This window comes from Sebastes fasciatus, chromosome 21 (genome assembly GCF_043250625.1).
Source record: "Sebastes fasciatus isolate fSebFas1 chromosome 21, fSebFas1.pri, whole genome shotgun sequence".
In the NCBI taxonomy this organism is placed as follows: domain Eukaryota; kingdom Metazoa; phylum Chordata; class Actinopteri; order Perciformes; family Sebastidae; genus Sebastes; species Sebastes fasciatus.
The window spans coordinates 10330102-10346621 of record NC_133815.1 but is presented as its reverse complement, the minus strand read 5'-3'; the positions used below and the strand labels follow the sequence as shown (position 1 = coordinate 10346621).

At 39.8% G+C, this 16520-nt stretch overlaps 1 protein-coding gene across 2 annotated transcripts; it reads right to left on the bottom strand.

Moving 5' to 3' along the window:
- Window positions 1-1205: 1205 nt before the first annotated feature.
- Window positions 1206-16062, bottom strand: gyg1b (glycogenin 1b). 2 transcript variants are annotated; one of them, XM_074621762.1, is made up of 8 exons: window positions 15931-16062; window positions 13005-13140; window positions 12702-12876; window positions 12448-12610; window positions 5818-5944; window positions 3760-3976; window positions 2399-2443; window positions 1206-2157 (listed from the first exon to the last, which is right to left on the bottom strand). In XM_074621762.1, the coding sequence occupies exons 1-8, from the start codon at window positions 15935-15937 to the stop codon at window positions 2008-2010; spliced, it is 1020 nt and encodes a 339-aa protein (XP_074477863.1). In that variant the 5' UTR covers window positions 15938-16062; the 3' UTR covers window positions 1206-2007. The 2 variants fall into 2 exon arrangements, with proteins under 2 accessions (XP_074477863.1, XP_074477864.1); XM_074621763.1 differs by lacking the exon at window positions 2399-2443.
- Between the last annotated feature and the right edge of the window lie 458 nt (window positions 16063-16520).

Genomic DNA, 16520 nt, shown 5'->3' with positions numbered 1-16520 from the left:
TATTGAATATGTTTCTCTTTTCGGCTTTGCATTTTGTAGATGGTCCCTGACCACTGGGATTAAATTACTATAGCTACATTTCTCATAAATTAATAGACTTCACAATTTTTTTACATCCACAAGTCTCTGACACACAAGACAGACTTGGGAACAGAACGGGAAGCGAAACCGGAAGTACGCAGGAGGGAAACTTCTTGTCTCTAACTGCTCTCAAGTAATAGTCTGTGCAGTTTGTGTAATGCATGGTCTGATCATGGATGTATGGGTCTGATGATGAGACTAAAATACAGTAGCTTAGTCAAACAGACGTAAGCCTACTTCCTTTTAGAAAAAAATTAAAATTATATATGTCCATTAAAATATTTAATTAATAAGATGTTTAATTAATTAATATTTAATAAAAAATGAACTACACATTTGTATCTGTTTAAAATGTACCTTAAAGGGAGATTTGTCAAGTATTTAATACTCTTATCAACGTGGGAGTGGACAAATATGCTTGCTTTATGCAAATGTATGTATATATTTATTATTGGAAAGCGATTAACGCAAATCAATGACAAATATTGTCCGGAAACCCTCACAGGTACTGCATTTAGCATAAAAAAAAAATATGCTCAAATCATAACATGGCAAACTCAAGCCCAACAGACAACAGCTGTCAGTGCGCTGACTATCATAAAGTGGGCGTGTCTGTAAAGTGGAGACCTATTTCCATTCACATATCTTGAGGTCAGAGGTCAAGGGACCCCTTTGAAAATGGCCATGCCAGCTTTTCCTCGCCAAAATTTAGCGAAAGTTTGGAGTGTCATTTAGCCTCTTTCGCGACGAGCTAGTATGACATGGTTGGTACCAGATCCTTAGGTTTTCTAGTTTCATATGATGCCAGTATCTTCACTCACGCTCTAAAACTGAGCCCGTTACAACTTCCGGAAGATCGATTGTGTTAATGCGTTAAAGTAGTGGGGTTAAAACAAATTTGCATTGGTGTGTTAACTTTGACTGCCCTAATATATACAGTATATAATACTGTATGTATGTGTGATAAGTTAGCTTGTTTACCATTTCATAGAAAGAGCCGCCTTCATTTTAAAGACACATTTGCAAATTCTGGTCAGTTTTAATAGATATTTCTCATCTGATATACTGAGCAACCTCCACTAAGACCTCACAGATGTTGAAGAAAAGAAACACCTGAGCAAATCCCAAATTTGTAATGCTGTGTTTAATAGTTCCAGATGACAGATTTTTGTGTTACAGCCAACATCCTGATCAAGTAGGTAAAACAAAAGAAAGTTAAAAACCTTAATGTCCTACAGAAAATCTGCAAGTCAAGAACAGATCGGATGATGGCAATAGAGAGCAAGAAGGCACTAAGGAACTAGTGTATGGTTAAAAGTCCATACTATGGCCTTTAGATGTGCTGTAAACATGTTTTTAGATCTATGTTAAACAGAGGCTGTTTCAATTCAAAAGCACGAGAAATAAACAGAGAAAAAAAAGCAATTATTAATGCTCAGAAGACTGCGAGATGACGGCATAGTAAAAAAAAAAAAAAAAGTTCATGTAAGTGACTGCTAACCTTAGACACGATACAAAAAGGCCCAGTCCAACTCGTTGCCATATCCTTTTAACAAAACAAGCATCGACACCGAAAAAAAAGAGAATATTGCTAAATCTATATTGCATGTACCTTCAAAAAGTGTGAATTATTATAAATCTTTCCTGATTTTCTTCACAGTGTAACAGAACAGATACCTGTGGCAGGGTAAACTGAATAATGACAGTCTTGCATAGACAATTAAAGCCGTTGAGAAAATTTAACTTTTCATGTCCTATTGAAACGGCGCTGTCTTTGGAGTACGAAGGGGATAGTGCTGATGGAGGGAGACACTCCGCTCCATTCTAGTTCAGAAACTGCTAGGAAGGAAAAATGCAAGCTGTTTTCATGAAAAGACCTGTGGTGAGTTTGTTAAACTGCAAGTGCTCTTTTGATATCCTGCTTCTTTATTTGAGAAAAGTATCAAGCTTTCTCTTGATATTATCAAATGAGTCCATTCCCATGTAGTCTGCCTGGCCTTGCTCCCATTTCTGCTTCCGTTCTTCGGAGGACATCTGGGGTTCGAGTGCTTGTGCAAGTGAAGTGGCGTCCCAGTTCTGAGAAAAAATACATAATAGTAAACAAAGAAAGAAAAAGAAAATCAATTAAGAGACAGACAGCACAGAACATATCCTTTGCGCTCATGGCTTTTTCAAAGCACTAAACTCATCATACGTAGCCTTTCCAAATTAATGGCCACAGGCAAACACACGCGAAAGCTCTGATTCTAGAGCGGTAATAGCATTAAATCAGGTGCCAACAAACTGTTATTGACTGCTCAGCTATAAAAATACATACCCATATCTTTTCACTCTGAAAAGTGACCATGTCACTGTACTGGAACTTTATGAGATGAATGGGAAGATAGAAAAGGGAGGTATATCATCCAGAAATGGAGCAAAATAAAAGGGTGAAGAGTAAAATAAATTAAAAGGTGACAGAAACAGTATGTGACAGCAAAATACATGTGTACATAAATATGGTACAACCAATTTCCACACATACCGTATTTTCCTGCATTAACAATTTTCATGCACCACAAATCATATTTTTGGCTGGACCGCAGAGGGCCAGCGCTACAAACGCAAGAGTCTGTCACTGACTGAGTGATGACGTTACGATTGGTCGGCCGAGTGTTGGAGTTTCCTCATTGGCCGTTGACCTTTCAAAATGAAAAGCGGGAACAGTCCTTTGTTCATGTTTTAAGGGGGGGGCGTGTCAGCGGTTCCACCAGATATGGTGACGGAGGGCGTCTCAACACTTTCCATTAATTTCATATGGAAATCACGAGATGCGGTCGCCCAGTGCATGGTGGTAGTGTTGCAGCGAGTTCGAGAGGGTCTGTTTTTGCATAAGGTTGAAAAATCTCAACTTTATGCAAATTGGCTCGTCCAGCGCAACGCGTCCAGCTCACACACCTGGACCAAGCTGTCAAGCTAAGCAATCTAGTTCTAAAATTAAACGAGATTCAACAGTGGCATAGCCTATATCTCGCTTAAAATGTTTTCAGGAGTAGATTTTGGTGGATTGTTTAGACGGAATAACAGAAAGTTAACGAGCAAGCCGCCGTGTTGTTTCCTGTTTGTAACGGCAACCAGACAACCAGGGACCAATAAGGTGCATTCCAAGATAGGGTACGTCAACGCTTGAAACGCCAGTTGAGCAGCATGTCCCCTAGTGTCCTCGCCTGACCTGTTGGACATGTACCACTGGATTTAAAATTATAGACATGAACACTGACTATTTGTGTAACAATTTAGCCACAAATTCACAGACTGACCACACACGGTCCAGCCATATACTCGGTTTTGACCCAGTCTTGTTTATATAGCTCGACAATCAGGAAACCCTGTTCAGCATGTTGATGGTCAAAAAAGTTGTAAGCTGTAAAAAGTTGGTTATGTCACAAATCCTGAAGAAGCTGTTCAATTGGCTGTGAGTTTTCATTGGCTTGTATACTTGACCATGAATAAGACAACCCTGAAGTAATTCTATTAATTGTCTTGCAAGCTAGCCATCATGAAGTGATCTTGTAAAAAGGCAAATCAACCAACCAATACATCATTTGACCTATTATCTGATGAGATAGACTGATATACCGAGTTGATGCAGTGTAAATGTAAGCCTGCAGGTCCAATAAAACAAATGTGTTCATTCACCCCTGTACATCCGGTGTGGAAAGGCTGGTCTCCATATTGCTCCTGCAGCATGGGCACCACGGCGCTGCAATACAGGATCCACCAGTCCAGGAGGAAGGTGGGATGTGAGGTGGCCTCGTGCGCACCTCCTAAGACCTGTCTGGTTTTGGGGTCAAATGTGTAACTCCATGGCTTGGTCTGCCCGAGGAAATGGACCACCTTGGCATTGCCACCATATCTGAAATGAGTAATATAGTAAATAACAATTAGAACATAAACATTTTTATTATAGATGCTCTATTATGGTTAGATTTAGTCGATTAGAGATTTATTAGTCTCCTTAAAAATCATAGCTACAAAAGTGATTTTCATTCAGAAAATATTTTTTAATTTTTCTGATCATAAAATGGCCATATAATATCCTGACATTATCGCATGACAGATAATCTGTGAAAAAAAAGCATGTTCCTCTGCCTCCCCCTAGTGCTCCTAATGGCATTTGCAAGTTTTCACCACACCCAAACAAAAAGAACCAACCACAGCAGAGACCTGTTTAGCTGTAAAATGAAAAACTGCATTTCAATACCCATACTACCATACCATTTAGTAGGCCAGAAAAAGATTTAGTATGTCCCCGTACATTATATGTCAAATGCAGTATGCCAAAAATACCAGGATGTCCTACTACACCCAGTCACATTTTGCAGCATGCTTTTCAAGCTACACTCCTCTGCACAGCAGATATACGAGCAAGAGGGTCAAAGTTCAAGACGCAATGTTATGTTCAAGTAATATGTCCCGATTGTATGCGTACTGCATGCAACAGTACATACTTTGTAAGGGCAGCTACAGTATGTACTAGAAGTAAAAAGAGAAAGTATGCGATTTGGAACACACCCAAAGTTTGTGACCCGACAGCCATGTTGAAAAAAAGAAGTCGAGCCAAACCCAAGCACCGCCCGGAGCAAACTTTCTCATTTTACAGCTAAACAGTACACTAAGTTTCTGAAAACATTTGAGGAGAGAAAATAGGCATTACAGTAACCGAATCTTGATTCATATTTGATCAACGCTGTCTAGTTTGACAGTTTGATGCAAGTTCACAAGCAGTGATTGACAGCTGCTTTAGAGACGCCTCGGCTCTAATTAGTGGTTTTCCTTCCTGAGAAATCTTGCAAATGCCGTTAGGAGCACCGGAGGACATGGAGAACATTTTCTTTTTTCAGATTACCCGTCTCATGCACTACGGTCAGGATAGTGACCATATAAAAAAAAAATAACTTTATCATAGTTACTCAAAGTTACCAACTTCAGCTTTAAGGTCGCACATTGTGCTGTTGTTGTGAGATTAGCCTGCTTGTTTTGGACTACATTATGTTAAATAGTGTCTCTATTACAAACCCTGCCAACACCTACAGATATAGATTTCTTTTTAGTATTGGCAAACTGCACATGTACACAAATAAACATGAATCTGGCCCCGGGGGGTTGTTTTGTTGTGTTTGCCAGACCTCTTAAGCAACACTATTGCTGACCACTAACAAGTAAATACATGTTATCCTGATTTAGATGCCAGGAAATACCAAAACCTAAGAGCTTGTTGATGAGTTTGGTTTCTATGCAGGACAAAGGTTTTGACGGAGAGAGGCAGTGAGGATGGGGCTTAAGATTGAGTGCACAATGACCAGTCCTAAAGGCGAACATAAAAGGTCTTTAAATAAACCGCTCTATTTTAGGATTCGGTTTCAGCTGTTGGGAGCTCAGGGTGGATATCCAACCCAGCGCTGAGGCCTGCTGGGGGGATGCTCCAGCAGAGCCGCTGGAATCTTAACTGCTCATCTCGCTCGAAACCCGACGTCGTCACGACGTGACTACATTTTCATGTGATCGAGTGTCTACTTACATATTGGCTTTGCATCCGATACGCAAGGTTTTAGTCACATTGACAGACTCTGCTGTAGTAGAATAAAACTGGACTTGTGGAAGTATACACACTGCCGCAGCTTAAACAGCAGAAAACACCTCCAACTAATGTGTGAATGTTTTTTAGAAACATAACCTCTGTAGACTGACACTTACTGCTTGAATGCTGGAAGGTAAGTGTAGATGGCTATGCTGCTGAGGTTGTAGATGAATGGGAGGTGTTTGGATATGTCAGCTGTTGCCCAGTCGCTGTAGAAGCCATTCAAAACGCCTTGGTCTCCTCCTGCAACAGAGAACATAAGTACAGTACATTAACATACTGTACTTATCAGGAATAATCTGTACAAATCTGCAGTTTCAGATGTGGTTAAAGTCTGTGAAAACCAATTAGAGTGGATAATCGTATAAACCTCATATACTGCATCATCTTTACATGGATATTTTCTATAAAATTGGATGTACATATAGTGGCATTCCCATCTTTTCCAGCTGATTTTTTTCTTCAAGTTATGCAAGAGAGAAATACTGTGTTAATCCACATCATAAATAGTGTGTTTGCTTTAACAGATTTATTGGTCAAATCAGATATGGGGCCGCAGATGAAGCTTGTTCTTATGCAGCATCGCAGTGAGCAGTCCTACGTTTTGAATGACGTTTTCAAAAACGTGTTTTCAGGGATGGAAAACTTCAGGTCAAAAAGAAAGAAAGAGAGAGAGAGAGGGAGCGCTTTTTCTCTAATTTATGTGCTCTAGTTGCATGAACTTGCTGTGAGAAACTCTGCCATGGTGGCAGAACAGCCAACTTAGTTACGAATTGCAGCTTACAAAAAGCTTTGAGAGGCTTAGCGTATGACTAGATAGCTCTTATGAAAGGGGAAAAAGCCAAGTGAGAGTTCAGTCAAATGATCCGCACACCTGTGACAGCCAGATTAATTAGGCTTTCCGCTCGCGCTGGTCAACATTAGTCAGCAGACTGCTGTCATCAGTCCAGACAAGGCGTTAGAGAAATGCTCCCACACATTCAGAACACAGATCCCCTATCCTTTACAAATTGCTGTGGATATTTGAAATAACATTATCTGATTTGCTAGAAGGCACAGAAGGATCTGAATAGATTTCCCCTCACTGGGTTTTATTCTAACATCACACCATATGAAGCCATGCATGAGCACAATGTAGATTCATAGTGAGCACAGTAGCTGTACAGAGCGTTAAAGAGACATGACGTACAGAACATATCTGTCACATTATGCATTTCAGTCATCACCCTACTCTCCACTGATGGTAGTATCAAAAATCTCTGTGTTGTTGAAGGACCCCGGGGTAAATATATATGGCTGGGTTCCTCGGCTAATCCACCACATCAGTGAGGACTCATTCATCTCAGATTTGACTGAGATTGATAGCCTGCGATCTGCTCATAAGACTGACGGCTCAGTTCAAACTCAAATCTGCTCGGCAACACCAGAAACCTTTCAATAAGCTGCAGAATCATAGCCTGGTAGCAGATGGCAATGCTAGTTTGACTACTCTATTGTGCATTAATAATAAACGTCTTTCATTATTATCAATGGAGCTAGGGCTGTGTATTGGCAAGAATCTGGCGATACGATACGTATCATGATACAGAGGTTTACGATTCAATATATTGTGATATATCGCGATACTGTAAGCAATGCGATATATTGCAACTTTATCTAATTTTACAAAAACTGTCATAATATAAAGAACACACCACCATATGCATAAAATCTGAGTAAAAAAACTTTTTTATGCAATTGGATCTGCATTTATCACAGTCCCTGTAACATCCAAAATCATAACACTACAATTTGTGCAATCTGAGCCACTGTCTGCCACAAATCTTTGTAAACTTCTTTAAATAATCGATACAGTATCACAAAACATAATATCACGATACTCAGAGTATCGATATTTTCTTAAACCCCTAACTGGAGCTAAATGATTAAATTCTTCACTTGAACATATAATAAGAGATATAGTGGATTTACACATCAAATGTATGACTGTACAACATGTTGTCTTGTAACTTCTTCAACAATGCAACATGACAACCTCTAAAAAGACATAACTGAATTCCACTGAGAGTAAAGGTTGTTCCAAAGGCTGCATCTCCTATTCATTTAAATGTAGATAAGTCCAACATTCACTCTCCTTTTAGTTTTGTATTGGTCGCTCCATGTCAGTGTTTCCCAAACTTTTTGTCTGGGCACCCACTTTTTGAAAATGACAAACCATCGCGACTCAATTCACAATAGGCCTTATATCTATAAGTCGTGAGAAGGGCCGATATGTGCGTAAATAAATGTTCCTGACCATTTTTACTGCCATTTCCACATTCCCTGATGTTATCTTGAATAGCTAAACAAGCTATTTTGAAGAGATATATGTTCGATAAATCACAGCTTCATTTTAAGCACATGTTGAAAACATATACACATGTTAAATACTTTATAAATGAGACCAAATAAATGCATTTAGGTGGAGTTCACAGGCTCTCATTTTTTTCCTCTCATCAATTAAGCAAACATAATGTACGCTCGTCTTTCATATTAAATTCAATGTCATAAGTAGGTTATAATTATCAGAACAATACAAACATTCAGGCTCCCTCATTATTATTTGGTTCGCTTATTTGGTGAAAAAAATCTAGTAGTGGAGCAGCTAAATGCTCCACTAGTGTATGCTGTGTCTGGAAACAACGCTGGTGACAGCAGTAAGACTGAACCAAAAAAGTTGCCAGCCACAGAATAAATAAACCCAATGAACTTAAAGATGCTAAAATACCCTGTAGTGCTGAGGATAACTGTTGAGTCTGATGATTTATACGTTTCTCAGAGTAAGATATCATTTTGGTATCGCTGTTGAAACCCAGGTAATGTGTCTGCACTTGTTTTGAAAAAGATCCCACGCCAGCCCTATTCATGACTACTCAACTTTAAATAATCCAACTAGACACAAGTATTTTAAGTGTTGTCTCTCTCTCTCTGGGCTGGTTACTGGAATTAACATTGCCCTCTGGGTTAACGTTCGTTTTAAAGTTTGCACTTGAGTTGCCTCAGGTTCTAGGGGGCCGACTGGAGGGCTGGACGGCCACTCGCCCTCAATTTGGCTAATTTAAGACTTGGGCAGCCCTTGTCATGGCGGTGGCTTATGTAAACACAGAACTCTGGACAGTTTGTGGTCCGGGAATACAATTGATGTTAAGTAGGTCAGTTACACTTTAAGTATACAACCTGATCTGAATTGAGCTTTTTATTATTATCTCCTCTGTTCCATCATCAAATCTGCGACTGACCAGCCAGAGCACTGAATGTGAAGCCGAGCAAAAACACGACACAAGCTCATTGACTATTCATGCAGAATTGCTTCACCTTGTGCCCATACAGTACGTCGTTTGGACGGACACTGGCACAAGATGAGATGTTGGCCTTTAATAGCACTTTCACATGGAGCTCCTAAAAAGCACAGGACTGTACAGTTTGTGCAACCACATACAGCCGCAGTTCAAAATAACACACATAGCTGCTGTTTGTCTGAACCCACACCCTCTACTGGGGATTTCAAACTTAATACGGTTCTGAGTGTCTTCATTTTGAAGGGATGAGCAGAGCTCAGCAAGAATGTGCATCCAACTCTGCCAGTTTGTCTTGGCAGCAGACAACACTGGACTCACGGATGCAGAGAGCGAGAGAGAGAGCCTCTGGGTTAAAATATTGAAATTATTTCCTGTTGTCTTTGCTCAGCAATTTTTTAAAATATGATCCATGAACTGCAAAGAGACAGAGCGCTGCACGTGTACCTCATGTATTCCTTATGGTTGAGAGGAACTGACATGCTAAAGGTCAGAGCAACTTCCACTCATGCCCCAGTGCACATGAAAAGACCATCCATGGCTATAAATAAGACAGCTTCACTCATTAGCATGCCATCAGGCATACAGACGGACAGACACGGACATCCCATTGAAATATTGGACATAAACATATAAATAAAATGACGTGAATTTTCATTGACAAAGAGGTCTTTTTTTTGAAAAATGAAAACAACAATGTTGTTTTGTCTGCGAGTGTGGTGGACAAGAATTCATGCCAACAAACAGCCAGAATGAGGCGGCACTTGAAAGCTTTGGCCACTATTAAGCAAACTAATTGGATTTTCCAATCTCACAGATGGAATCTCTTTCACAGTATCACAAAGGAAAACAGCTTGTCATTTAATGTTAAAAAGGTTCACTGCTACTAACAAGGACTAGCCCCTGCTCTTCCGAACACTGCTATAAGTTGCATCCTGTTTTGTTGTTTATTCAACAACTGTTTCCTTTGTTTAGAGGCATTTTGAGCACCCCGAGGAAACAATGAGTTTGATTAGTGTCCAATCAGTAGTTAGACTGGTCACTTAACTAGTTTATTCCAGCACTGGAGTTCTCAGTTTTCATGGTCTCCTCATGTAACCAGAGTATGAAACTTTTGTAACGCAACTAATATGTGGTTGAAAGCTCTGGGAAAAAAGGCTGGTACCTGAACCTTGAGTTAAGGATATTTTGTCAGAACCCAGTTACAGTATTGCCTTATACGCTGGTTGATAAATAAGAAATTACAGTCGAGAAATGCCAAAGATACGTTTGAGGTAATTTTGAAACAGTGTTGAGATGACAGTTTGGCCAGCAGAGAGCATCGAATTCAGTCAATCAAGTTTATGTTTGAGAACCTAGCCTGGTCACAATTCATTAATAATAGGGCACAATTAATCCACATTTTTATCTAAATCGCAATATGGCCTACTGCAATAGTCAAATCGCAGGACGCGCAATATATTTGTTAAAAGCGAAATGAGTGTCAAAATACCACTTTATAATAATTTATAATTAATACCCCCCTAAAAAAAAAATCTTAATTTTTAGATGTCTTTCAATGAAAATGGGAACAATGATGTCAAAATGATGATTCCCTCTTACATCGCATATCGTATTATCAAAATAATCGCAATTAGATACGTTTTCAAAATCGTGCACAATAACAAATTTAAGCTCTTTCTTTAAAAAAATATATGTTTCTTTACATTATGTGCTCATTTAGTGCTTATTGATATCTGTCTTACGAGTTTGTAGTCTCAAGACAACAATAAAAAACATCTCTGCAGTTAAAATTAACATTGACAGAAGCAGGATACTGTCCGTGATTAGGCAAGGAAGTAACCTATCAATACCCATACGATATTTGAAAATATGTAATAATGATTTGTAAGTTATCAAGTCCCAGGTTCTAGTACGTGAAATCTGTTGAACACAACATTGTACTAAAGTTCTTAGCTGGTGTATTTGAAAAGCTATGTGATGCTCAACTGAGGTGACGTTATTGTATACTTTGGCAGGTCCAAGTGTTTAAAAAGGATGTTAATAAAAGCTTACTGTGAATGAATGTTCTGTCATGAGGGAAAAAAATGGCAATGTATGATTCAAGTGTTAAGATTTGAGCTGTCTTATGTAACTTTATCTGGAATGTGAAGACGGTAAAGCCGCCGTATAGGAGGAGAAACACAGCACCCTACAAGTATGAACTAATGATCTTTTCAGCCGCTGATTTGAGCTGCTCAGTAAACCTGATATGGAGCCAAAACGACGACCACAATTCAGTTGCCTCATGCACAAGAGTTGCTGAATGTCAACCAGCGCTCTGTGCAAAACACGGCCTCTCAAATTTAACTTCTACCCCTCCCCAGTGAGCCCCTGAGAATAACTCAGCAGAGCTAGACAGGCTGTGACAGGGGGGCCTTGTGTCCAGGCAACAGGCTCAATAAAGGCCTTACTTAGAGCAAAAGATAAACAAGCTTGGTTTAACATCATGTTACCAAGAACTCAATGTTACTCAAAGCTGGTCAAAGCCTAAATGTTTGAGCAGGTCTGAAAAAAGATTGCCGACATCAAAACTCGCTGGTGGTAAACCAGACATACTTGCAATTCTAGACGTATTACATCTTTTCTTGTTATGCATTTGGCAATGAAATGTGAAAGGTCTTTTCTGAGGGGAACTTTTGACACGAATACATTTTATCTAATACCAACAGAAATAAGTTTGTAGGATAACTGAAAAGAATATATTGAGTTAAAGGAATAGGTTGGGAATATTTTGGGAAAAGCATTTATTCCTTTTTCTTGTCAAGAGTTAAGCCCGTTACACTTTTTTTATTCATCCCAGCCCCGGTGTGTAAAGGCATTTAGATGGGAAGAGTGATGCCACTCTTATTTTGTACATGTCCGTTAAACATGAAGCTTCAGCTAAGAGTTGGTTAGCTTCGCATAAAGAATGGAAACTGGGGAAAACAGCTAACATGGCTCTTCCTAAGGTTAAAAAAAAAAAATCCACCAATTAGCAACCATAAAGCTCACAAATTAACATGTTATATTTTGTTTGTTATATTCATACAAACGCTGAGATGTAAAAAGCAACAAGTTTTGGTTTTATTGGGGGTTATATTTCGTGCTGGTATTGATCTTCTCATCCAACCCTTGGCAAGAAAGCAAATTGGTGTATTTCCAAGAATGCAGAACTAAAGTAGGGATGCAACTTATGAGTGTTATTGATTAAACTATTTAGTATTGAAATTCATGTTTCAGTCTGTAAAATGAAAAAAAAAAAATGCTCATTTGCAAATTCCCAGAGCCCAAGATCATGTCCTCAAACACATTAATCTACAATATTATAAAATAAAATAAAAACATTTCAGCACAAAACTAAAGCACCAAAATGTGCTCTTGACAACTTACCATCAAAGCTGCCGTGTTCTGTACAAAACTGGAGCAGTTTGCCATAGGTCTCCATAGAAGGGCGGAAAACAAACACACCAGAGTTGAAGCAGTCCGGCCAGCCAGGGTCAGGAGCAGCTGACAATTCTTCTCTGTCAAACAGCTCATCTATATTTGAAAGCACCTAGGATGCAGGACAAACAAATATAGACAGTAGATACATAGTTACAGTACAACATCTTGATTTATTTATTCTTGCTCAAGAGAAGTCTCACCAGTGTGTCTGCATCCATGAAAACACATTTGGAGTAATGTGTGAGAGTCCAGCAATGGAGTTTGGTGAAGGTGACGCCCAGGTCAGGCCTCTTCATCATGGCCAGGTGTGCCGTGTCGCCGCTATCCAACACGTCGACCACCCTCACCTCGTCAAAGATCCTCTTCAGCACGGCCCTAAAGATTCACAGTATTATATAATGACTAACCATCATCAATCCAGGTGTGAAACAAGCCTTGACAAGAATGCACAACAGGTGAGATTTAGAAATGTTGCACCACTGGTTGGGGGTAACGGTTCTTACCGGCACTGCTCCGACATTTGTGGACCGATGAGTACCACCAGCTTCCTTGATGTCTTGTGGATGCGTAGGGACTTGCCCAAAACCATGGCTCCTCGAGCATAGTTGTCATTGGTGGCCAACGTCACAAAAGCCTGATCTGTAGAGGACAGAAAAATTAAGATTACACTGATTGTCATTGATCTGTGATGTTAAAAATACTTTGTAAATAATATGTAAATTACTTTTACTTTCTACAGTAGAGAAAGTAATGTGTGGAGACTTAGAAAAGTGTCTTTTTTAAAGATTGTCTAACTTTATCTACCACACACTTCTGATCTTCTGAGTCTATTTCTTCATATTGGATTTGCCCTATCTACTTGGTGAAATCACAAATTTCCTCAAATATTTCAACCAAACCCAGCAAACAGGTTTCAGAACCAAAGTACAAAATGTGCTCCAGTTGAGATAAAGCAAAACTGTCAATCACAAGGTAGCCACGCCCAAAAACATACCTTGCTTTATGGTCTATTTGACTCTAAAATGGGACCATAATTTACTAAATGAACATCGTGCTGTATTGAAGACTTGAAACTAGCAATTGAGACCATAAACTCATGTTTACAATGTTTACTGAGGTAATAAATCAAGTGAGAGGTAGACTTCTATACAAATGGACTTGGGAGTTGCCCACTGTGTCCAACAAGTGCCCATTATCATTTGTCTGTCTGACACTGAAACATTAAGTTTGACATTGATGCTTTAATTGTTGTTTGTTTTAACAACATTGCGACTGTGCTGCAAATATCTTGATATGATCTTTCATGTTTGGCCAGCAGGGATACAAAACATAATCCAAACAACAAAAAAGCCCAAATATGAAACTGCAATAGCTGAAACAAGTAAAAACATCTGGCAACTTAATGTCCCAATCAATCCATCAACTGTCATTTCATTTAATCAAATGGAGATTTCTCACTTGTTTAAAAACAATAAGACTTTAGTACCCAGTGCCACATTAAATGTCTCGTTAAGGTGAATTTTATTTGCAGCGTGGTGGTACCACCACTTCTGACGGCAGGGAGGAAAATCTGTCAGCTACCTGCCAAGCCAAGCCTCAGAACAATGACTCCTGTGTGAGAGGACATATAAACTGCGATGATGAAATCAGCATGGCAGCTGGGGAGGTTGTGTGACCATAGCATGTGGGCCAACATGAACCCAACTTGGATTGTATATCAACCTTTCGGTATACTGTACTACTTATAATGGGCAGAGAAAGTAAGACAGTACATACAGTACGTATAAAATGTTAATGTGCAGTCAGAGTGTAGAGTTGCCAGGAAAAGTTGCTCCGTCTAACTGGCTGTACACAGTGCCACACCTCCTTTCTCTCACACCCCCTTTTCAATTGGTACAACAGGCAGCTTTATGCAAGTAGACTAACATGCATCATAAATAAAGCTCAACCACAACCTATAGGCTCAGTGACTTTACAGTACAGGCTGCACACACCCACTTCCATCACCCCCAGTAAGATTATAGCACCAGTGGGAGTTGGGTAATGGAGAATCATGATATACAGTAGCACAGGGATTACAAAACTAAGGTCCAAGGACCTAAAGAGGGTCCACTTGCAATTATATAATTCATTAAAAAAGGTGCTGTAGATAACATTCAGCCACTAGATCTTGCATTCTCCCTCCCTCGTTCCATTGCATTTACTTCACAGCAAGTCGTTGCCAGGCTCTTACCATCAATCTCAGCCATTTAATATGTTTTTTTCCCCACACTAATGGTACATGTCCACAGGGGCATTATTTATTGCAATGTATCACCTTGCTTCCCAGCATTGGACGCTGGATGGGCTGCCACTAGACACAAGGCACCTGATTGGACGAACGCGTTCCCTCACTGGCTGCAAACTGGAACCAACATGGCGGCTCGTTTGGAAAACTTTCTTCGAAAATAGTTCACCGAAATGAGTGAGAAAGAAGCCATGCAGTTGCTGAATCGGTCTTCATTTTGGATCGACAACGCTTAGTTTAAAAGTTTCTCTGGAGTTTTCCAGAGTCGCGTCGACGCCCGTGATTTGCATAAAGTAGCCTAGACCTCAACTTTACGCAAATGAGGAGCGGCCAACGTGAAGCGGCGTCTTTCGAATCGTGCCGCCACGCTACCAGAATGCATTGCACGGCTGCTTACGACTGAGGCTGTGGACATGGACCATAACGGATGACCCAGAGATACCAGCGTCGCTTCACTATTAGCTCACAAGCCTCGTTAGCTTCAGCAGAGAAACAAAACATTCATTTTGGACCCACCAACATTTTTTTTTTAAATGATTCATTCACAATCAATTTTTTCAGAAAGACACTTTTGCACTTTTCTAAAGTGCTCTATGATGTATTTAAAAAAAATATATTAGACATAAAAAATAAATTTATCAATAACACCTTTAATAGTGGTCACCAGAAGAGAATATAACCTGAATATTCGGTTAATGCTTCATATGACAAGGGTCTATAGACTATTGCAACTAGTTTTACTCAACTTGACACATGCAGTGGAGCACACAGCTACATATATACAGGCTCACTGGTGTCATATATATAGTAACCATGTTTCAGATATATGGCCGACAGCTTCACGCTTTGAAGTCAGCTGCTTACTGTGACAGACAGCAAAACACAGTTGGATACACAGTGTACTCTTACGCATTAAACCTTGAAAACTCTGCTCTGCTGTGCAAACATTTACACCAAACTACATGCAACAAGCACCTTTAACCACGTTTAAGGGGCTGCCATGCTCACAAAAAGCTACACAGCTTTACACACTGATATTGAATGCTGCACAAAGTCCACAAAGCTTTCACAGTAAACAGCTTGAAGCCACATGGAAACGACAGCGCAATATCGAGGTTTTAAAGTGTTAAAATGTTACATACCAGCCATGACTGAAGAAGTCGAAGCTACTTTGTAGCCTGGACTGGAACACACAGCAGTGGAGCGAAAGGGCTGACTAGATCTACAGAGGTGGATTTATACCAGCATGACAGCAGCCAGAAGCAGCGTCATGTGACGGGTCTCCACACACCCACCTGCTCCTAACATGAGCCTCCACACCCCCTGGAGGGTCGGGGAGTTCAACTATTCACACCTTTACAAAGTGTTCACTGTGAATGTAGAGACACAAGTATCATTTGATAACTCTGAAGAGACTTTATGTTCTTTTTGCACTCATTTTGTGAGTTTTAAAAAAAGCCCAATCTTGACTCAGGCATGATCCCAAAGACATCTTTCTGCAGCCTTGACCTTTACAAACAACCACCCATGCTGCTAAACTTGGCTGGTGTCATCTTTACTCTCTGATAACAATGTAGAGATAGATGGTGATGATGCTGTATATGAGGTGCTGTGATTAGGAACAAGATGTTCCTTATTGTACATTTGGTGTTTTGTCGCCATCGTGTGGGATAAAGACAAAACAGAGGCAGGACATGGAGCTCCTTGGTCCTTATTTTTAGTGGTCTCAGTA

Coding starts and splice junctions, on each gene's coding strand:
- gyg1b (XM_074621762.1), bottom strand. Junction 12,877..13,004: donor CAAATGTCGGAGCAGTGCCG/GTAAGAACCGTT, acceptor GTGAATCTTTAG/GGCCGTGCTGAAGAGGATCT. Junction 3,977..5,817: donor TACCTTCCAGCATTCAAGCA/GTAAGTGTCAGT, acceptor TACTCATTTCAG/ATATGGTGGCAATGCCAAGG.